This window comes from Mustela putorius, unplaced genomic scaffold (assembly GCF_011764305.1).
Source record: "Mustela putorius furo isolate JIRA1106 unplaced genomic scaffold, ASM1176430v1.1 tig00003909_pilon_pilon_pilon, whole genome shotgun sequence".
Taxonomy (NCBI): domain Eukaryota; kingdom Metazoa; phylum Chordata; class Mammalia; order Carnivora; family Mustelidae; genus Mustela; species Mustela putorius.
The window spans coordinates 41,586,072-41,607,738 of record NW_025422057.1 but is presented as its reverse complement, the minus strand read 5'-3'; the positions used below and the strand labels follow the sequence as shown (position 1 = coordinate 41,607,738).

At 52.8% G+C, this 21,667-nt stretch overlaps 1 protein-coding gene across 1 annotated transcript in view; it reads right to left on the bottom strand.

Moving 5' to 3' along the window:
• Positions 1–296: 296 nt before the first annotated feature.
• ANTXRL (ANTXR like) overlaps positions 297–21,667 on the bottom strand; it is a 65,583-nt gene continuing 44,212 nt past the window's right edge. Inside the window, exons 6-17 of the mRNA XM_045068961.1 lie at positions 21,375–21,454; positions 21,230–21,298; positions 20,810–20,890; positions 20,655–20,715; positions 14,334–14,432; positions 13,012–13,081; positions 12,360–12,450; positions 10,615–10,800; positions 9,468–9,503; positions 8,315–8,398; positions 6,792–6,869; positions 297–1,215 (exon numbers count right to left, since the gene is read on the bottom strand). Of these exons, the coding sequence (XP_044924896.1) occupies positions 988–1,215; positions 6,792–6,869; positions 8,315–8,398; positions 9,468–9,503; positions 10,615–10,800; positions 12,360–12,450; positions 13,012–13,081; positions 14,334–14,432; positions 20,655–20,715; positions 20,810–20,890; positions 21,230–21,298; positions 21,375–21,454 (1,163 nt within the window). The 3' untranslated portion in view covers positions 297–987. The remainder of the gene's footprint in view (positions 1,216–6,791; positions 6,870–8,314; positions 8,399–9,467; positions 9,504–10,614; positions 10,801–12,359; positions 12,451–13,011; positions 13,082–14,333; positions 14,433–20,654; positions 20,716–20,809; positions 20,891–21,229; positions 21,299–21,374; positions 21,455–21,667) is intronic.

Below are 21,667 nucleotides of genomic sequence, written 5' to 3'. Positions count from 1 at the left end.
GGACATGGATCTGTGGCCCAAGCCATGACAGGACGGGGAGGTCGGGAAGGGGTCCTTGAGAAAGAGCAGCTCCAGATACAAATGCTTTGGAGAGTTACACTGCAAATACTCTCCACATACTTATACACAGGCCATGCCAGGTAAGACTTTCACTTATTTATTTTTGTTTTAAATTAGGGTCATGGCTATCTAGCCACTTTAATCCATACAGATTAAAAACCCAAACCTGACTTTTTTTTTTTTTTTTTTTTTTACCTACACTTGTCTTACAGAAATTCCACCGAAAAGCATAATTATGATATTGAAGGATATGAGGGTGGAGGCAGAGAGGACTTTCATTTCCTATCAGCGTGGGTTGGAGATGACTGAGTATGGTCCTGTCGAGGGCTCACAGCCAGTAGGGGAGGGTGTACATTCTCTAGGGAAATGGAGAGGGTCCTCTAACATTCTCCTGGGCTTAGGGACTATCTGGGGTAGCTGGAAAAGAGAAGTCGCCCTTGTGTTTGGTGAACTGTAGGGGGTTTGCCTCTTTCTAGGACACATTCAGAAGTGGGGGTAGCCAAACTAAGAACACGAAGACTGTGGAGTGAAGGAGGGGAGAGACTCAAGTTTTTCCTCTGCACAAAGTTAGGGAACAAAACACAGCATTGCATTCATATTTCAGAGACATTGGGGCATTTTTTTCAAGGAGCAGAATTTGGCCAGGACCTCGGGCGTTGCAGCCCTTGGTGACGGATGAAGAGCTGGCTGTGGGAGGTGGGAGGCATCCATGTCTGCATCCAGCAGACACCAGGGCGCTCTGTCCTGGCAGGAGCAGTATAGACACGTCTCACACAGTGCAGCGATGTTCTCCCGGTAACAAACTCTCTTGCTGATCAGCAATAGATTCCAACTCCTTTGACTGCAAACCAAGACTCAATACATATGTCTAATTCAGTGCACAAGGGCTCTTAATAATCTGGGGGTTTTGGTGCATTAGAGGCTGGGCTAAGGGGGCGGGAGGGACAAAGTGGTTCCGCAGACTGCCCGGGTCGGGGTAGAGATCAGCGGCAGCATCCGGGAGGGGAGCCGGGAGCACGTGGGGATGGGGCGCTGGCACCGTGAGTAGCAGCTGTTGATGGGGAAGCATGCCTGGCTGGACGGAAGGCAGACCTTCCCGCTGCAGGGCAACTGCCTGCAGAGGGGTTTCACTAGGGTGAAGTTGAAGCAGCGGCCCTGCAGGGAAGAGGAGAGAGAGACGGTCGCTGAGATGGCGCTGGAGCAGAACGCTGGGCTTTCTCCGGCTGCTGGGGCCTGCCGAGCACCTTCTCTACCTAAGCCCATGCTGTTCCTGTTGCCCAGATCCCCACTGATCCCTCTGCTGGATCTGTGGGAGCCTGTTGGTCCCCAGAAAGACCCTTCAGTCCTCACGTGCAGTGAGGCAGACTTGGGACTTCTGTGGACCTGTCATTCATTCATTCGAAGTGTTACCTTGAGTGCCCGTGAGTGACAGAGGGCCCGGACAGCTGCTTTCTCTTATTGGGACTGTCATCATCATCACCCTCGTTTTAAAAGTCCTTCCAGGGGCGCCTGGGTGGCTCAGTGGGTTAAACCTCTGCCTTTGGCTCAGGTCATGATCCCAGGGTCCTGGGATGGAGCCCTGCATCGGGCTCTCTGCTCAGCAGGGAGCCTGCTCCCCCCGCCTCTGCCTGCCTCTCTGCCTACTTGTAATCTCTCTCTGACAAATAAATAAATAAAATCTTAAAAAAAAAATCCTTCCAAACCCTTGAGAATGACCTTGGCTTTCCCTCCTAGTATAGCTACATTAGAAAAACAACATACCTAAAACCTCTGAGACCCATTGGGTTTCTAAGTGTGTTCTCAATGAACCTGGGACACCTGGAGCCAGACCTTATCCTTTTTCACACCCACAAGGAAGTTTAGTCAATTGAACTTTTGAGAAACACACACTTGGGGACCTGCACCCCTCTGTGCAGAGTGGAGACGAGCCCAGAGATGGGCAAGGACTCCTTGTGGTAACTTTTGCTAGTGGGACAGCAAGACTCACATACATTTTAAACTGTCACTTTCTAGGCCACATTCTATGCAACATCACCTTAGTGTCCATTAGGTTAATATTTTATCTTTTACAGGTAAGTATTTTTGCTTTTCCTGATCGTTGTAGAGAATGCAGACAATACAGACAAATGTGCACAAGGAAACAGAAGTTGCTTGTTTTCTAACCACCCACGGTAACCACTCTGAATAGAATCTTGAACTCTCTGCAGATAGCAAGTTTTTTGATCCTTTATCAGCAATCCCTTTTAAGATCTCTACTCCCTAGCTGGCCATTCTTACTCCCAGACCCACAGCCCAGGCGTGTGTTCTGCGGCTGCCCTCCAGCTGGCTCCCCATATTATCCCTGCTCGCCTCTCCTGCCTCCTTCTCCCCAACCTCCAGGGCATCAGGCCCAGCCTTAGGGTCTACTCGGCCCAGACCCTGTCCTGAGCCACATGTGTCTCGTGTCACCTGTCCATTCTCACCTTCTTGTGTACCCACGGACCATCCAGGCCCTCAGGCTCCCTGTTTAGGCCAGCTCGGCTGTGTCCATTCCCCTGGTCACCTGTTCTGCACTCCCCTAGTTCAGACCGCATGGGATCCTCCCCTCCGAGCAACCCCCGAGCTCCATCCCTGCCCCAGGATCACATCAAAAACTTCTAAACTATTCTTAACGGTTCCTGTGTGTGTGTGTGTGTGTGTGTGTGTGTGTGTTTAAACTTAAAATCAGCTTTTCCTAAATATGTTCTTTACAATTCCACTAAAGGAGAACTAAGCCCATGAGTTCCTCTAGGAAAAGCTGGCAACGGGGTCTAGGTTTTCATGTTCTCAAATCTTTCTAGCGATGAGTAAAGCTCTGTGGTTTCGTTATAGGTCAGTACACTCGTGCTGCCCAGATGCGTGGGAGTGCTGCTATTGAGAATAGATTGGAATCTTGTATCTTATCTTTATTTCTACCTCTTTTATTTCTGCTTATTTACTCCAGAATGTGAACAGATTATTCTAGACCTAGCAACTGCTGGGGGTCCCTCTGATTTTGTTAAGAGATGACTGTGGGGCATCGGTACTGAGGTCCACCCTCTCCCCCATGCCTAAGCCTATCCCTGGGAGCTGCCGGCTGGATCTGCCCACAGGTAGCTGGGAGGAATGAGGGGCCCCATGTGTTGGGAACCCTGGAGGGACACAGAGACCCTGAATCTGTGGTGCAAGTGTCAAGGGGTGAGTGGAGGAGTTTGGTCATTGAGAGGGGTCTCCTTCCTCTCTGCCTTCTTACCATTTGATGATCTAAGCCAGTGACCCCTCATTTCTTCCGTCAGCTCAGGCCTGCACAGGTGAAGGACTATCCTTGAATCTACTGGCAAACAGTCGCTTGCTAGCCCTAACCTCCGGTGCTTTAAAGCATTATTATTTTAACCATTATTGCATTTCCTGCTACTTCATGAGGAATATGTGCATGTGTGCACGTGTCCTTGCACATGCTTGGGCATGCCTGTGTGTGTGTGTGTGTGAGAGAGAGAGAGAGAGAGAGAGAGAGAGAGAGAGAGAGAGAAGAGAAAGAGAGAGAGATTGTGTGAATTTGGGGTCAGGGAGAAGGGAGGGTTGCAGAGCACAGGGGAGCCAGCTGCTATCACAATCCCAGAGTTACATGTGAGAACTTCCCCAAATTCACTGGCTTGATAGTTGTCTGTCAGTTCAGCCTTCCTGGGGGGGGTGGTGTAAAGCCATGTCCCAGCTTTGTCACACATGCATCCCTGGTGCAGCTCCCTCTGTAGGTAAGGTCAAAGACTCAGGAGCTCCTGGACTACGAATGCATTGTAAGGCCCATCTGTATCCAGCTCTGCTTGTTCCCTGGAGAAACTCTTTTCTGGCAAACATGCCCAAGGTCTGTCAGCAGCACATTAGGAAAGTAAGGTGTTGACGTCCACAACTGTTTGCCCATCTAAGACACTGCACTGTGGACAGAAGTACATTCCACGTGTTTCCCTACTGCCCTCATAGTCTGGTACAGGGTCAGAGCATGAACTTGGACATGAGCCTCCCCCAGGGCCATTCATTGCCCTGCCGCAGCCCTCCACAACCCTGTCACTTCAAGTCCATCACTAACTTCAGAGGCTCAGTTTCCACAGCTGTGACATGCTGAGAAGTGACCACATTGCAGAAGAGAGAGAGAGTCATATGGCCGCAAGGCACTGGGCTGCTGGTGTTGTCCTAAGAGCTTCACGCGGGGGCCAGTCTGGGCAGGAGACTTAACTGTGTGGGCCTCAGCTCTCTCTCCCATGGAGGTGTGGGAGATGGAGGAGTCGGTTGTATAGAGCCCTCAGGACAGTGTCCAGCCTGTCTGCGGGCTTTGTGTAAATGGCAGGAGCAGTCCCTTGAAAGGAGCTGCTATGCAGAGCCTCTCGGGAGGCACACGGATTACACACCCCGGGATACAGTTCTAGGACTGTGGGCAGCACCTGCGGTGGGGGAGGGTAAGGGGGCCTGATTTACCTGGCAGAACTAACAGTACCAGCATCTGTGAACTAGTGCACTGCTCTGGGATAAGGCAAGGAGTGAAGAGACACTGATCTCAGGGTTTGGGTCAAGATTAAGCAACTAGACTGAGTCTTGCTGTACCATTTGTATATGTCAATAGGGAAAGTCAGTTTAGAAAGGAAAGTTTTTAGAAAAAATCTGGAGATTTAAAGGTAGTAGGGGTGGTGGTGCGGAGAGTCCTAGTCATTTTATAACCATCTGCAGTATCTGCTTTCCCACGTGGAAGCCCCAGGCCACGCCCATCTCTAACCCCAAGCAGCCTGGGCTGGGGATCTGGGCTTGGGGCCGTGTTGGTATGCAGAGACTGCAGGTCCCAGTGATATTCAGACCCTTTGGTTTCTGGTTGACTAGGGCCTGGGACCAGTGCATTGAAGGCTTAAAGAGAAGGTGCCAGAACCCTGCACATACTGCAGTCCTGGGGGCCTACCAATACTCAGGACTCCAGGAGGATGGTTGGAGGGACAAGGTCAGGAGGGGACAGATGAATGGGGAGGGAGCCGCCTCCCACAGGGCTTAGTTAATGGGCTCCCAGGTCTGCTCAGGATGAGAGAATTGACTTCAGACAGCCCTGGGTGCTGAACTTGCTCTCCGTTGGACTTTGCTTCTTTCCTGACCTCTCGGACAGTGTTTGGCCATCGGCACACACACAGGGTCCCTCCTGGCTACAGAGGGGGCTGGGCAAGCTCCAGAGCTGGCATGGCAGCGGTCTGGCAGAGCTGTGGGCAGCTGGCAGTGCCCCACAATGCGTGAGTCTGAATTCTGCCACCCTTCATCTGGGGTCTTAGGAATGTGACCCTTCTGGAAGGTCATTCAGCACCCTGCCCTCACCTGGATGGGTAGGATGGCCCTTTCTGGTATCCCTTCCTTGTTCTCCATCTGGTCTCAGGCCTCCCTCCATGTCTTGCTCCATCCCTCCGCCCTGAGTGGGCACCGCTGGGTGGATTCAGGGTACAGGGTTGGTGTGGTGCTCATGTGACCATCATGGGGCTGCGGTTCTGGGAAGAGGCTCCAGGAGAATCAGATGGAGAAGGGAATTCTGTGTGAGCATGGCTGGGACTGAGGGCCCTGTTCAGACCCAGAGCCCAGAGCCCAGCCCCAGAGGAGCCCTGGCACCTCTGACACTACATGGTGGCCCTGCTGGGGGTCAGCATGCATCGGGGGTGTCTCCTCAGCAGTGTCCCAAGCCCCTCAGGCCTGCCCAGGACTCCGAAATGCCCACCTGGTACCGAGGGAGAGCCGTGCTTGCCTGATCCAAAGAAGTGACTTATGTGGTTCTTACTAGGGCTTCTGGGGACTTCAATGTCCTCCAGGCCCCTGGGCCAGTCTGTGCAAAGGGTCTGAGACCCTCTGCATGGTCAGCCATGGTGAGCCAGGAGCATGGTCTTCGTGGGCCCTCAGTCTGAGCCTTGTGGTGTTTGTGGGGTAACTATCATGGGATCAAGATCCTGACCTGACGGGGGCAGGGCAAGGAGAGGGGTAGAGCCAGGTCAAGTCCAGCTCTGCCACTCCCAGGCTTTGTGACCTGGGGTAAGTCACTAGACCTCTGTGCCTTAGCTCTCCCTTTGTAAAGAAGGGCATATTAGTAGCACTTGCACATGGAGTTGCTGGCAGGAGTACATAGTCAAAATATGTAGTGTTCTTAGACTGACAGCTGGCCCACAGGAAGATCTGAGAACAACAAGCTGTCACTAATATTCAGTTCCATGGAGGGCACCTGTAATAAGCTGGCTTCTCCCTGTTGTCACAGGCAATGACACAAGGAGGGACTCTACTACCTGGTAAAAGCTTTCAGTGTTGGCCAACAACATGGGGGTGTCACCATGCCCTCCACTAGTCCTGGCACAAGAGTGAGCCGTGCAGGAGAGTCTCAGTGGATGGGGGCAGCCAGCAGACCTCCAGTGGGGAGCTCAGTGGGGAGGGATGATGGTCAGGGCCAGGAGAACTCTGGCTGGCCTCCCTTTACAGCTTCTTTGACTTAAGTTTGGAGGCGCTGGGTCATAAGAACTTTCCTGTTATTCTGGAGAGGATGTGCATGAAAATGTAGGTGCCAGACCCAAATCGGCCTGTGAGGCTCATGAACACCACCTCTCCACATCTTGGCATCCTCCCTGGAAGGTGCCTGGACACAATCTCTGACCCACAGTCCCAGAGTGCAACGGTCAAGGGCAAAGAGCAAAGGCCTGTTGGCCCATGGAGAGCATCCCTGTGCCCCTGCTTACCTTTCTCTTAGGCTGACACCATATCAATGGCACTTGGTTGCAGCTTTGAACAAAGTCACACAGGGTATCCAGTTTGCCCTGAAAAGCAGATGTGGCCATGGGGAAGCTGTAGGCATGGCGGTCACCTCCAGAGGGTATAGTCCTCTCTGACTTGAGATGGTCCCAGAGGGCTCTGTCCCCAGGAACACACTGAGGGAGCCCTGCAGCGTCTATCTGGGGCAGGGGCCTGGGGGCCTTGTGTGTTTGGGGTCTCTGGAGTCTGAAACATGTCTTCCTCATGCTGGGCTGCCTGGGGCCTCCTCATTCCTGTCCTCACAGCCCCCTGTAGGGTTGGGGGCTCCCTCACTGGGTGGGGGCCTAGCACGTCCTGGAGTGAGAACATTTCCTGCAGACCTTGTCCTCCATGAGGCTCTGGTCTCTTCATGTCACTGGGTCCCCAGGACAATGGAGTTAGCTCAGTCCCTCACACAGCTGAGCGGACGAATGCAAGGCTTGCAGGAGCCACTGGTATTTCTGGATACTTTTAATGGTGAACAAACCTGCTCAGAATTCTCCTGTAAAAAATTTCCTTATTTACCCCAAAGATGCAGAAGTAGTGAAAAGAAGGGCCATATGTATCCCAATGTTCATAGCAGCAATGGCCACAGTCGCCAAACTGTGGAAAGAGCTGGGATGACCTTCAAAAGACGAATGGATAAAGAAGATGTGGTCCATATATACAACAGAAAATTATGCCCCCATCAGAAAGGACGAATACCCAACTTTTGTATCAACATGGACTGGACTGGAGGAGATTCTGCTGAGTGAAATAAGTCAAGCAGAGAGAGTCAATTATCATATGGTTTCACTTGTTTGTGGAGCATAAGGAATAACATGGAGGACATTAAGAGAAGTGAAGCGGGGGGAATCGGAGGGGGAGACTGGACTCTGAGAAACAAACTGAGGGTTTTAGAGGGGAGGGATGTGGGGGAATGCGTGAGCCTGGTGATGGGTATTAAGGAGAGCACATATTGCACGGGACACTGGGCGTTATATGTAAACAATGAATCATGGAACACTGCATCAAAAACTAATGATGTACTGTACGGTGACTAACATAACATCTGACCCGTGGGAGCCTGTTTATGACTGAGCTTGTGTTTCGTCATCCCCCTGCTGGCTGCTGAACACCAAGCCGTTGCTGGAGCTGCTCAGCAGTTCTTGAGCAAGCCCAGGACTGGCAAGCTGTAGCCAGCTACCAGCGTCTGCAAACCTGGGCCCATGCCGAGGGGGAGACCCTAGTGCTGGGCCCCGTGTGGTAGTGGTGGCAGAAGCCCTCCCTTTCTGTTCTCTCCTGGGCTTGGGGATCAGGGTTCTCTCTGCTTTTTCTCTAGTGCCAAGAGATCAATGTCAGTTTCAGTAAAGTTCATTTCCACCTCAGCCATAGTTTCTGGGTCCAGGCCTGTGGAGCATGAAGTGGCTGCTCTCATTCTCCCTCAGCCCCACCTGCAGGGTGACCGCACCCTCTCTAACGCCCGTCTCACCTCTATCCGTCTTATTCCGCCTCCTTGGCACCCACAGGGGATGACCATCGTTGGGCATGACTCCATACATTTCCTCGCTGGCTCCTAGGAAGAGAAAGCAGAGTCTGCTCGTGGGTCTGGCAGCTCCTCAGTGTAGACCCATGTCATCTAACCTCTTAGCACCTGTCCAAGCTCTGCCCACTCAAAAAAGCACAAGAGAGTTTTCAAGGACAAATGAGGAGCACCCTGCACCAGGACAGTGTTCTCCATGTGAAAATAAGCAAACTCCTTTTGTTTGCAGAAATGGCTTTACCCGCCCTTGGGGAAGAAGCCCAGTCTTGGGGTTGTGCAGTGTACAGGAGGGCTGTCTGGGTGGGAGCATTGGCAGGGGACAGGGCCGCACTCACCTGACCCTGGCAGATCCTTTCTCAGCACGTGGCACTGCACCCAGTCCCTGTACAGCCATACGCGGTGAGGCCTGCTTCCTACCAGCCATCAGGCTCGGGTACCCACTTCAGGACACTGAGTCCCCATATAACTCCTTCTTCTGGGGCCTGGTTTGGGCCCCCACCCTGGGATATCCAAGTCTGCTCTCCTGACCCTGGTTCACTGTGCTCACCTGGACTGGGTCTGTCTCCCAGCTCAATGCCAGGTAAGACACCTTCCAACCTCCACAGCCCCTCATGTCCCTAGAGTCCCACCCTAGCCAAGCTCCTGGCCCTGCCAGGGGACAGGGATGGAGATCAACAATATGCAGCCCAACATACATCAGAGTCCAGGCAGAGGACCAACGTTTGAAGTCTAAGGTTCCTATTCTCAAAGTTCACCCGACTCTCTCAAACAGTCCTTTGGAAATTGATCCAAAGTCCATATATTTTAATAGGGATCCTAGTGCTTGCTGAAACGGGCTACCTCAAGTTGCTAATTCGGGGGCAAAGGCCCTGGAGCAGCAGAGCTGCACACATGGGAAGGGTGTTATGAGTCCCAAGTCCTTCTGAGGCTGCCCCCGTCCCTCGGTTAATCTCTTCTTTCTGCCAGCTCTCTTTGCCCAGGGAGCTGGGAGGTGCTGGGGCAGAGGATGCAAATATCCCACAGGCAGCAGGAGCCCTTGTGTGTGAAGTTCAGTGTGGGCATCGAGGGAGCAGACCGCAACAGGACCAAAATCATGACTTACCCTTTCTATTATATGCACCGCTGGTATCTCCTTTTTCTAGAATGTTAAAGAGACATGAACACAGGCTGGAGTGGCATGGAGAGAGCTGGCTCCACCATGCAGACAGGAGGGGTCCCTATAAAGTAGCAGTTGGACAGAACACAGACTTTGGAGTGTCACTCTGCAAGCCACTGCCCATGGGTCTCTGGTCAACCAGCTGCACCACCCGGAGCCTCAGGCTCCTGAGTTATCAAGGGGGATCGGAGCTCCCTGGAGGGTGCATGGGGAGACAGCCGGACTAGGCTCCCTGGTCCGTGGCAGAGGAGGGAGTGGCAGAGGGAGCTCCACCTCTCCCGCAGGAGAGGTGTCCTGCAGGTTTGTTCTGTCCTTTCCCACCATCTGTCATCCCCTCTTCCTTCACCAGATCTGGCCGGGGCTCTCTCAAACCCAGCGGCCAGTGTGTCTACGCTCCTCCCTTCCCCCCAGGACCAGTATTTGTCCTTTGCTAAGGCTCTGCTTGCCACACACTATGAAGGTGACATTTTACCCTCCACCCCCAGATACCCATCCAGACAAAGACACAGGACTGTAAGTTCCTGAGGGCAAGGCTGGTGTCAGGTCCATTCCTAGGCCTCTATGGCCAGCAAGGGGCCCAGCATGCCCTGGCCCTTAGCAAGGAGGAAGGAAGGCCAGACATCCTGGATGAGTGCAAAGATTCTTGTTGGTGTCTAAGGCTCAGTTGTCCCAGAGGTCAGGACCCCTGCCAGCCAGCAGGATTCTCCCTTGGGGCTCTCAGTGCCTCCTGCAAGACCTACCCTCTTCCCTCAACACCAGAGGCCTTGTCTGGTGCTCAGTCTGTCTGAGTATCCAGAAGCCTGGCTGCTGTGAAGCCTCCCTGGCATCTGGGTCCTGGAGTGGCTTCTCCCCAGCGTCCAGGGCAGCTCACAGGCTACCTCCAGAGACATGTGTGAGGCCGGCGGCCCTTAGACACATGGTGAGTCTTTGCCTGGGAGCAGAAGACAGGCTGTGCCTCTGGTTGTTCCTGTGAGGACCTGGTTGCTGATGGGCAGCTGCCACAGGCAGAATCTGGGGGTGAGGCTGGGAGGCTGAGTCCCTCATGCTATTGGCATGGTGCCAGGAATGGGACTATGTTTGAGATGTTACTTACCTTTTTGAAGCAATATCGCCAGATGCACCAGATAAGAAACGGGAATAAGACCAGGCCTATGACGATCCCAGCCAAGACGACAGGGTTCATATCTGGAAGATATGTTTTGCTAGGTGATGGTGTGGCAGGCTGGACTGGTAGTAGAGGGACATTTGGAACGGGAAGTGGAATCTGTTCTGGCGCATTCTGCAGAAAGCACACATGTCAGCAACAGGGGTGGGCATGAGTGACCTCTTACTGGGAGCATACCCTAGTACCCACACCAGACCTCCCCATCCACCTGTTCCCATGGACCTCAGATTTCCCCACCCCAGGAAACACTGAAGGCTGGAGAACAGAGACAGCACCCAGAGAGCCACTGAAGAGCCCTGGGCCACAGAGTGCACCACCAGCCCTGCTCAGAGGCTCTGTCCCAGAGCCCTGACCAGGGAGCAGAATCCCCATGGTGGGACAAAGCCAGTCCTCTCTACACGCCTCGGCGGACATGCTGCACAGCCCTGCCCTAAGCTAAGTGGTCTCCTTTCCCAGAGGCAGGGGAGGGAGAAGACTGAGGGTCTGTGTCCAGGAGACAAAGCAGCTGAAGGGAGAGGCAGGGTCAGAGCCCAGGGTGGTGTGGCTCCTCCTGAGGTCTTTCTGACATGTGTCTGCAGGGGGCGGGCTGTGAGTTGGTGGGACTCCTGATGGGCACATGGGTGAGTCAGTCTGCTGATTCAGGAATGTATGTCCGGACATAAGCGAAGACACAGTCGGAGGACTGTCAGCACTGCTGGGACTTTCCCCGGCTGGGACAAGACACTACGGTGGTGGCAATTAGGCACCATCATCCCTCCTCCCAGGCAGCTGTCTTCTCCATCCTAACGCTCTCTGTCGCTCATGTCATGGTGCCCTATGCCCGGTATCCAGAAGACATGGAGCTCTGAGGAGGAGGAACCTGGGAGCAGAACCTTCTTTGCTTATGTGCCTGTCCTTGAGCTGAGCCCCAGGCCCTTCCCACAGCCCTGGTTGCTTCCCTTCCCATTGCAGGAGAGTAGGGTTAGAGAGCGCTAGCAGAGAGGGACAGCTGAGGATCACAAGAAAGCGGTGGAGGTAGAGGGGAGGCTGATGGTCTCTGCCAAATGACTGCGGGGGGCGTGGTTCCCAAGTGGGCTGGGGCTTGGGCCAGTAATGGGCATGTCAGCTGTACCAGCTTATGAGGTACCAGCTGTACCAGCACCTGGCCCCACCCGTTAGATGTCCTGTGTCCAGGACTTGGATTTGGAGTGTCCCAGTGTCCTAGAGGTCCTGGACTCTGGCTCCTAGCCCACAGCCCCCCAGGCTCTCTCAGCTGCCTGTCTGGAATGAAGGATGGAGCTCTGAGCTTCCCCCCAAAACAGCTGGGCCAGGGGAGGTGGCAAGGGGGGAGGCATGTGTCAGAGGCTCAGCACCATTTCTAGGCTCAGGGCTCTGGCTGTCCTCTTTCATGTGCCTCCAGTGACATGAGTTTCTGCAAGGCCGGGACAGGTGGCTGCATTGCAGGGTCTCCTGTGGTCCCACTCTCAGGGCACCTGAGAAGCCTGAGTGTGGGGACAGCTTGCTGATGACAGGCTGAGGGCCCCAAGCTGGCTATGAGAAGCTGCCCCAGCTGCCTGTCTGCAGGAGCCACTACTCAGGCCCTTGGCACCCTGTCCTTCCCTCTTTCCCCCCAGGGTGTCTGCTTCTTCAGCGCAGGTGTTCTGGACAGCCCAGGAGGGAGGCTGAAGTCTTACCCTGGGGCTCACGCAGTTCTTGCTCGTGATGTTAGCACCGCTGCTGATGAAGTTGATGCCATTATTTAGGCTGACTTCAACGAAGACCACCCTAAAGCAGAGAAATGGCAGAAAGTGATCAGCAGCCTGGGTGGGCACAGTTCTTGCACTCTGCTCAAACCATAGCCAGTGGCTCTCCTTGCACTGATTTGCTCATTGCACTGTGGGGTCACCAGTGAGCACATGACATGGGGAAAGGGAGGGGCTCATCATAAGCACCTGAGTTTAACCTCTGCAGTGAAGACTGACCAGGCATAGGGAGCCTTACATGAGGTCAGATGTCCTTGTGGCCATGGGCTAAGTTCCCAGGGAGAGTGGCTTGGTGACATTGGATTCCTCTCCATTTACAGAGTATGTTGGCTTAGCTCTCACCAGCTGCCTGGAACTGAGATACCATTCCTGGAGTCATCATCTCCAGTATCCTCCCTCCTCAGCAGAGACCCCACAGCAGGTCCCTGAGCATCTTGTGTGACCACCAACAAGGACAAGTGTTGACAATGCCTTGAGCCTTCTCGGAGAGACATGTTTTCCCCAGCACAGGTGGCATGCCACATTCTATATACCTTACAGTGATGGAAACTGTACATGTGTGGCCCCTGACCTGAGCACTTACTGATCTGGATTATCTATCTTTACTCCTGGGCAGATCACGGTGTTTTCCTCCACAGTGGTGGCTTTTTTACCTAAATGAAAATCATGAGAGAATACTGTTAATGGCATGTCCACCCACCCATCTTTCCCTTTCAGTTGGTCCCCAGCAAGCAGAGCTAACACTCTGGCGGATACCAGCTTCTCTTTCTGCCTTCCTCTGGGCCCCTACTGTGCACCAGGCCTGTGCAATGCTCTGGTTGAATGAAAAAGGCAGCCTGAGTCCCAGCTCCCTAGGGTCTTACATCTGAGGGACTGGAGGGAGACAGACTAAAAACTAACTAACAAAGAACAAAATAAATGTAGATGCAGAGAGTGACAAGTTCTGAGACAACAAAAAGCAACGGAAGGCACAGAGAGTGGAGGGGAAGGGGCAGGTGCTGACGAATGGGGGACCTGTCCTGACCTTTAGAGACACTATTTCCCTTAGGGGACTGAAACATTCATCCTGCAGTGATGCATTGGCTGGAAGTAGCTCTGGGTTGACCAGATGGCCCTGCAGGAAGATGTCACTGAACATACTATAATTAGGTCAAATGATGGCATCAGGGGGTAACTGGGAAGGCAAAGGATGACGCAGCAAGTCTTCCTGCCCCCCAGATCTCTGGGGAGAATCACACCCACTTCAGCACTGAGGGCACATCTGCCTGTCCACCCGTGTACTTCCTCAAGCCATTCGACCCTACAGAGGTACGCCTGAGCCTGTTTCCCAAACGTTGGTTTACATAGGCAACATGGCTTAGTTAGTTCAGCTACCATTTTACGGTAGAGAAAAGAGAGGCTGAGAATAGATTCCTCATTTGGTGAAGGTCACACATGTGACATACGCCTGTGCCAGGATTCCAGGGTCCGGGCCTGGCAGCTGGCAGCCTCTCTCCGTCCCAGGTGATGTACCCTCCGTGGAAGCTACCAGTGCACCTGGCCCACGCTCAGAGCCCCAGGGCTGCCTCTGTTTCCACCAGCAATCTCCATGGATTTGGGTCCTTGTCACTCAAGGCAAGTGAATGCTGAGCCAAGGGAGGGGAGAGCAGCTCTGGGGCACACCCCGCACCCAGAGCCATTCTCAGTAGGGGGAAAGCCCTGCTCCAAGAGGCTCTTGTGTTTTGGGGTTGATGAACTTCCCAACTTCTCGGTCAGATCCCTCCTTCCCCTTGTCCATGGGGATCTATCCTCACAATGTTCACAGTGCATGGTCAGCAAGGGCTCTGAAGGCCTGGCTGGCTGAGGGGAAGGCAGCCTGAGGTGGGGGATTTGTCACTTGGAGGCACCACCAATGGGGCTACTTACTGAAGGACTTATTTTCGCTGAAGATGAATTTACAAATAACTTCATCCTTCTTTTTTGCGTTATTAAAGCCTGTTCCAGTAATCATCAATTCATAGTTTTCTGCAAAGACAACATTCAAAAGGCTGTGTGAGGCGGGGCTGAGGGCACCTCTGTCTTCCATGGCAGGCCACCCCCAAAATGGAATGCTTAGGGATTCCTATGAGGAAGCAAACATGTCAAAACCAAGACGTGTGATTCCCCTGGACCAGATCCTCACCCGGTGTCACCAAGGGTGCACTTTGAGTGTCAGGGGAGGCTTAGGTTCTTGGGGGGCCTCTCACCTCCACTCCTGACATTCAGAGCCCATTCAGAGCCCCTGCCTCTTGCTCTGCATATCCTCTGAGTCTGTGACCCTGCGGAGAAGAATCCCCCAGGGAAGGACAGCTCCTGTCTTTGCCGTGGTTCTGGAACTCTACAGATGATTTTCCCCTGCCTCCTCCTGATAGGCTACAACCAACCCACATGGGGTTCAGCAAACACTTCCTCTATCAGTGTGGAGACAGGTGAAGGCCTTAGACCCCAAACAAGGTGCTACAGCTCCCCTGGAGCTTCTGGGCTTCTGAAGCAAAACCAGGGGGCAGCTGGTGGGCCTGGCCCTCTGGGAGTTCACCAGGCTAACATGCAGGTCTTCAGCGGCAAGGCCAAGGTCATTAGCCTCCACCACTGCCTCCTGTCCCAGCTGGGCTAACTCTCCTTCCTGAAGCTTGATTTGCCCTAGCTCAATTTACTCTCTAGATATAATTCTTCATATTAGCAGAACTGGACCGGCTGTCCCAATTTCTCCTTTTTCCCGTCTCCCCGAAGCTTCCATTGATCAGGGCACTGTCAGCAATTGCTCTGCTTTGAAGCACATAGATTCTAGACCCGTGGCCGAACGCTGGCCTGTTGATGTGGGTTTTTAGGCTTTCAGGTGTTTTCCAAAAATGAGAGCATTGTAAAGCCCACACATTTCCTTAGTAATCCAGATCACTAGCTTTCTTGGAAAGCAGGAGCAGCTGATATCAGTGAGTTTGTAGTTCCATATGCCACTGCCCAGTTTCAGTTTGGGGGAGCACTCCCCGTGACCAGCACCTGCTTTACTCCAGCACACCCCACACTGCAGCCTTTCATCCCGACTGACCCCTCCTGCTCGTGGCACCAGCCTGGCCCCTGACAGATGGAACTGGCCCACTCAGGGCTGACTTGTTGTCTCTAAGTGACGTGTCTTCTCCCACACACAGTTGCCAAATCTCACAATGCTGCTTTGAATTTGATTGTGCCAGGCTCCCTGTCATACCTCTGAGGACCTGACCCTCCATGACACAGGGTTCTGAGATTGGCCAGGAAGGAGCACTTGGGATTGTCTCCTGTGAACCCTTTTGCCAGCCCAGCTAGGGCCACCCCAAGAGTAGCTGCTGCCCCTCAGTATCACAGAAGTAGCATTTACACTTTACAACCCAGGATTTTTTACTGCAAAGAAGTATTTCCTTGCAAGACAGAACTGTAAACGCATAGCCCACATTGTTACTAGACACAGGCAGAGAAGGGAAAATTCATCAGACTGTGTGTGTCTGCAGGTGAGATCAGGCTCCAGAGGAGGCCAAAACAGCAAGTAGACTCTTCCTGCCACTAGCAAACAGGCAGAAGGAACCAGAATTGGGCAAATCTGTGCCAGGCCAAGGTGTGTAATGCCGGTGTTCATCCAAAATAACCCTCCTCACGAACAGCATATACTATGGGATGATTTTTATTTTCCCTCACCTCCCAACGTGCCCGCACTAGGCATTATGCCCTAAATTACACAGAAGGAAGCTGAGGTTAAGAGAGGGCAGGTGGCTCTCCCTGAATCCCTGGCAGGTACAGGGCTAGGATCTGATCTCATGTGCCCAAGGCAAGTCCCCCTTCTGCTGTCTCTGCTCTTCTCTTAGTTCTGAGCAGCTATCACCCGTTTGCGCAGGATATAGGGCGGCCGCTGAGGGCAGGGCTGCCTGACAGCCTGGGACCTCACAGAGCCTGCACTCCTCGGGAATCTTGCACACTGTCCTTCTGCCCACATGCCCCCTTCCCATGAGGTGTGCACTGTAGCCCTCGGGGCCCTCCTCAGTCATCACTCCTCCTCTGTAGCAGTGCCATCTGTGTCCCCAGGCACTGCTGCTCTCAGAGGGTCCTGTCACTTTGGCAAAACTCTGTAAGTGGAAAGCAGGGTGATGGGCTCAGATTTTTGAGCAGAAGAGATGTGGAGTTAAAGGATTTTGCTCTGTCCAGTAACTGCGCCTTCTGCTCCAAGACCCCCCACCCAATTCCTCCAACAGTAACCACCACTGGATGAAAATGAAGCACAGACTAACATCGGCTGGAGGGAGCTGCATTTCCTACACAAGGGGCCATTGCATCGCAGCGGTTGGGTGGCATGAGGACCCAGATCCCCTGGAAGGGAGACTGGTCCTTCTGGATGGAGAATTTTCTTTCTGGAGAAGAAGTTGTACAATGGGCTGCCCAGGGCTCCAGAGAGAGGAGCTCCCCAAGGAGGCCAGGAGGAAACCAGCAGTGAGGAAGGGCAACCCACTGACCATGTGACTGACAAGGTCACACAAGTGGACGTGACTGCCCTGGGGAGGGTCAGGCTCTGGGAATACCCCCTGCTGTTCAGCACAGGCTCTTTGGGAGAAATCCGACTCTACTGACCAATATTTATCCCGTGTGTCCTTTTCATGCAGCAATCCTACTTGTGGGATTGACCCAGGGAATCCTGACCCATGCCCACAGAGAGTGAGCCTCACGGTGTTCACAGCCTGCTGTAGCCACGTTAGGAACAACCAGAATATTGACCGGGGAGACTGGTGAAAGAAACTTCCTCCATCTGTAGAATGGAATATGTGCTGATGGTTGGGGAATGTTACATACTGCATGACCCCATTCATGTAAAAACATCCTTGGAAAGCATATTTAGATAGCTCTGTATAGACATACGATGAACTGTCTATGGTAGTTATCTCGGGCAGACAGAGGATGGGATGAAAGGGGAGCTTGATCATGGTAGATGGATAGCAGCTACCCATGTTGGTGGCAAAGGTGTCTCTGCCCAGCACCGTGGGTCCTGCCTTCCCCCTCTGGGGGCTCCTGCCCCACACAGCCCGCCCTGCCCTCTGCACACAGTGCAGCCCTGCTCGCTGGATCTCTGAGGAGAGCCCTCCTCTGCCCTGGGTCCTGCTACGTGCCACCACGGACTCGCTCTGGGCCAGTCACAGACAGAAAAAAGAATGACAAGGTGCCCCCTCCAGCCTTCCTCCCTGACACAAAACTCCAAGTCCAGCCAGCACACACACAGGAAGGATGAATCTCCAAACCACCGTGCCAAGAGTACCAGAGCAAGCATGATGTTCAAACACGGTGTTCGTACCACATGAGTCCACCGAGAGGATGTTTTAAAGCAGCAAACTAGCCTATGGGAGAAAAACTGAGAAGGGCAGTTGCCTTCAGGATGGGGGGAGGGGGGCAAGGATCGCCTGGCAAGTGATCTGAGGGGTTTTCTGGGGTCAGTGGTAAACTCTTTGTCTTCCTGAGATGTGCATTTACCAGAAGTCATCAAATGATACACTAAAGTTTGCTGCAATTTAAAAAAGAGAACTCTTAACAAATATCGGTGTAAACAGTGAAATACATACAGAATGATGGGTTTTGGGGATGAGGTAGCCTGATGCCTGTAACTGGTTTGAAACGCACAAAAAATTAAGATGCACTGTGTCTGTATTTGTGTGTGGGCATAGATGGGTGTGTTTGCAAGACAGAGAGAGAGCACTAGATAGACAAAATTATAATGAAATATGGTCAGATATTAAATATGAACTGTAAAACCCAGGTAGTGGAGATGTGGTTGTTCTTGTACTGGTGTTTCCACTTTGCTGTAGGTTTGGAAATTTCCTTCACAAAGTCCGAGAAAATATCAAAGTACTGAATGGTAAAAATAAACAGTGACACAGCCAAGGCAAAGTCATAGCAGGTGACTAATGAGAGGGACAGACCAAGGGCTGTGTGAATCCAGAGGGGCCAGTGAATCAGGGAAGGGGCAAGGGGCAGACTCCTGGGAGTGAGGCCTCAAGGGAGGGGTGGACTGAACCCTGGAAAGTGGACAGAGGGGCTTGCAGGAAGCCCAGTGTCACCCCGTGCCCCAGCCTTAGAGCTGAGGGAAGACCTGCCTGGCCTTGATGGGGGCTAGGGACCTCACACTCTCAGGCCAGGCTGGGGTTTGGGAAGAGGCTTGCTCAGTACCCTCGGGCCCTGTGTAGGAGATGCCAGCCTGAGCCACCACAGTGGAGAAACTATGAATCTGTGCTCACCCTGCCAGCTTTTCTAGGTGCTCTGGCCATGGGATTTATTCACCATGCAACGACCAGTCACTCACACAAGTCACACTAACACCAAAGACCTACACAGGATCGGAGGGCACTGAGCCGAGGATGGGCTGGAGACCAGGCAGGAAGGAAGGCTAGCAGAGGCCTCTGCCTCACCCTGGAGAGCACCCTGAGGGGCTGAAAAGGTCCTGAGTCTCATGCTCGTCCCCTGTCTGCTTCCCAAGGCTCCCTGACCCACTGATTTATTTCAACTGACAGCCTGATGAAATGCCTCCTTTGATTTCATTTGGGGTCCAGGATCCTGCCTTGAGCTTGGCCTCTCAGTGACTGTCACGTTGTGGCAGCTTCCTCAAGAGGGCAACAATTGAAAAGGTCAGAACAGGAGTGCTGAGTTAAGCTGTCAGTGGGTGTGCGGCAGGCACCTGTCACCCCGGCCTGGCCACCATGGGGGACGGACGATGACTGCCATTTGCACCTGCAGTTTGACAGGCTGCTGCGACGCCATGGCCTGTGCGTGTCTAGGGGACATAATCAGAGAAACGAAGCTGTCAGGTCAGCTACACAGCTCAGTGCTTTAAACCAGAAGAGCCTACTTATGTGGGGTCTCTTGCCCACCTCCCTCCTCGCGCAGCAGGTTGGTGCAGAAGACAGGAGGAATCAGAGAGTTGCGGGCCCACAGCTTATTTGGCTGGAGATGCTTTCATCAGGGATGATTTCCCCACACCCTCCACACATGGCCTCAGCCCTGGGGTCAGGGGCACCATGATGATGGGAATATTAGTACCACTATTCCTGCTTAGGGCTGACCAACTTCTAGACCCTGTGCCAGTCCTCATAAAATCCCCTGGCCTTCCATCTCACATCTGCTCATGGGTGTTATTATTGCTACTTCTGGGAGACAAGAGGGGAGCACACAGATGTTCAGTTTTTTGTTCCGGGTGGCACGTTCATGGGCAGCACAACCAGATGTGAACACAGGTCTGTCTGACCCCATGGTCTGTGGCAGTATGCCCCTACAGTTAGGAGTGCAGAGGCCAGAGCAGGCCTCTGGGTCTGCATCTGGCTAGATCCAGCTCAGTGCTGTTAGCAGTGGAAGAAATGTGCTTCTCCCTCCACTTCCGCTGTACTGATCCCCAGTGGGCACACACAGAGCCCATTACAGAGAGGGGGCTTCTGTCCCAGTAGTCACTGCATAGGAGTTCTCACCAGACTGACACAGAGACCCCTGGATGGGGAGAGGGCACCCTTGTGAAGTTCCAGTTGTGAGGGAGAGGAGTTTCCCATATAACCACTGGATGAGATGTTAGCTGTATCTGTATGGATGCCTTCTGTCTGGCTGTGTTCCCAATATGACGCTGGCCATTGAACTGTGTCCAATTCTTTAGTCATCCATTGAGATAATGTTTATCTTCTGCACGTTGCTGATGTGGTAAGTTACACTGATATTTTAAATACTGAATCGGACTTGTGTTGTAGGAGTGGTCACTAATTATTCTTGTTGTGCTGTGCTTTTTATATATTCTCAGATTTCATTTTACAGTTCTCTGTTGAAGGTTTGTAAATATATATTTTTTTCTTGTTATGTATTCCATTTTTGGTTTTCAGGTTTAAAAAAATTACCACATGAAACTTTTTTGGTAGTCATTTTGCCGTATGTGCATATGAAATAATTGTACTATTTTAAACTTATGCAGAGAGGCGTATGTACATTACGTCAAAACCCAAAAAACAGAGTCACACACATACCTGCACGACGGTCCCTGGCATGCACACCTCACAGAAAGATCTACTTACTTCTATAACCCATGTACCTTTCTCTAAACCACCCCTTGCATACACACACTACACACTCACAGTGCACACATGCTCCCACCGCGTGTACCATGCAACCAGCACGTACAACACAGCCCCCACCCTGCCCCGTGTTGACAACAGTGACTCCAGCTCTTACCTCCTGCACAGAAGGAGGAAGGCTCCACTTTTGTAATATCAATACAAGACTTAGCTGCGAGCTGGAATAGAGGGAGGCGGGTGGCAGGTCAGGGATCGTAACGGGGGGTTGTGGTGAGATGTCACCCCATTCCCTTTCTCTCATCCCTCACTCACTTTTCCTACAATGTTTCGTAGTTCCTTAAATCCATTGTCCACTGGAAACATGTGGTCTGGGCTGTCAGCAATCTCCAACAGCTATAAGACAGAGGAGGTGCCTGGGGCCCATGGCCAGAGGTTGAGGACACAGAAGTCCCCATCCCAGGAAAGAGTCTCTTCCCTCAAGTCATGTTAGACTCCGATGGCCAGACTCTGGCATTGGCCAGCAGCCCACCCTTCAGAAAGGGAACACCCTTCCACCAGCACCACTGGCAGCAGGTTTTACACACTTGTCATTTGTTTCTGCAGTGGCTATCTGCTGTCCAGACACTAGTGGTGGGTTACATGTCCATCCTCATGTAACCCTGGGAAAACTGCCTATGAAAGCTTTCTCCATCTAGGCTCACAGGTGGCCCCTGGTTACCTGCTTGGAATTACCTGGTCTTTCCTATAGTCTTTTACACCAATGGTGTAAACAGTGGCCCCCAGTCTCCGAGACTCTTCAGCCTAAGAGAATGAAAGTGTTGAGTATAAGTCACCAGCTATGTGGAGCAGAATACTGGTAACAATGGATGCGACTCACTTCGAACTTGGTATCCTCAAAGGGCTGTGGCAGCAGAGTTCCGTCGGTCAGAGAGAGAATCACGATGGGAATCTTTTTCCCTGCAGAAGCAGCATGCAGTGGCCTGATCAGTAAAGGCCCCCAGGGTGACTCTCCACAGGCTGCTGGAGCACCGTGTTGCTCCGCACACTTCCTCCTCCAGAGGAGAGGCCCCCCGACCCGAGCACCCACCATCAGCGATGTCTGGAGGGCTAGCAGCCCAGCCCTGGAGGGAGAAGGGCCTTAGCCAGCCTACATTATAGATGACAGCGCTG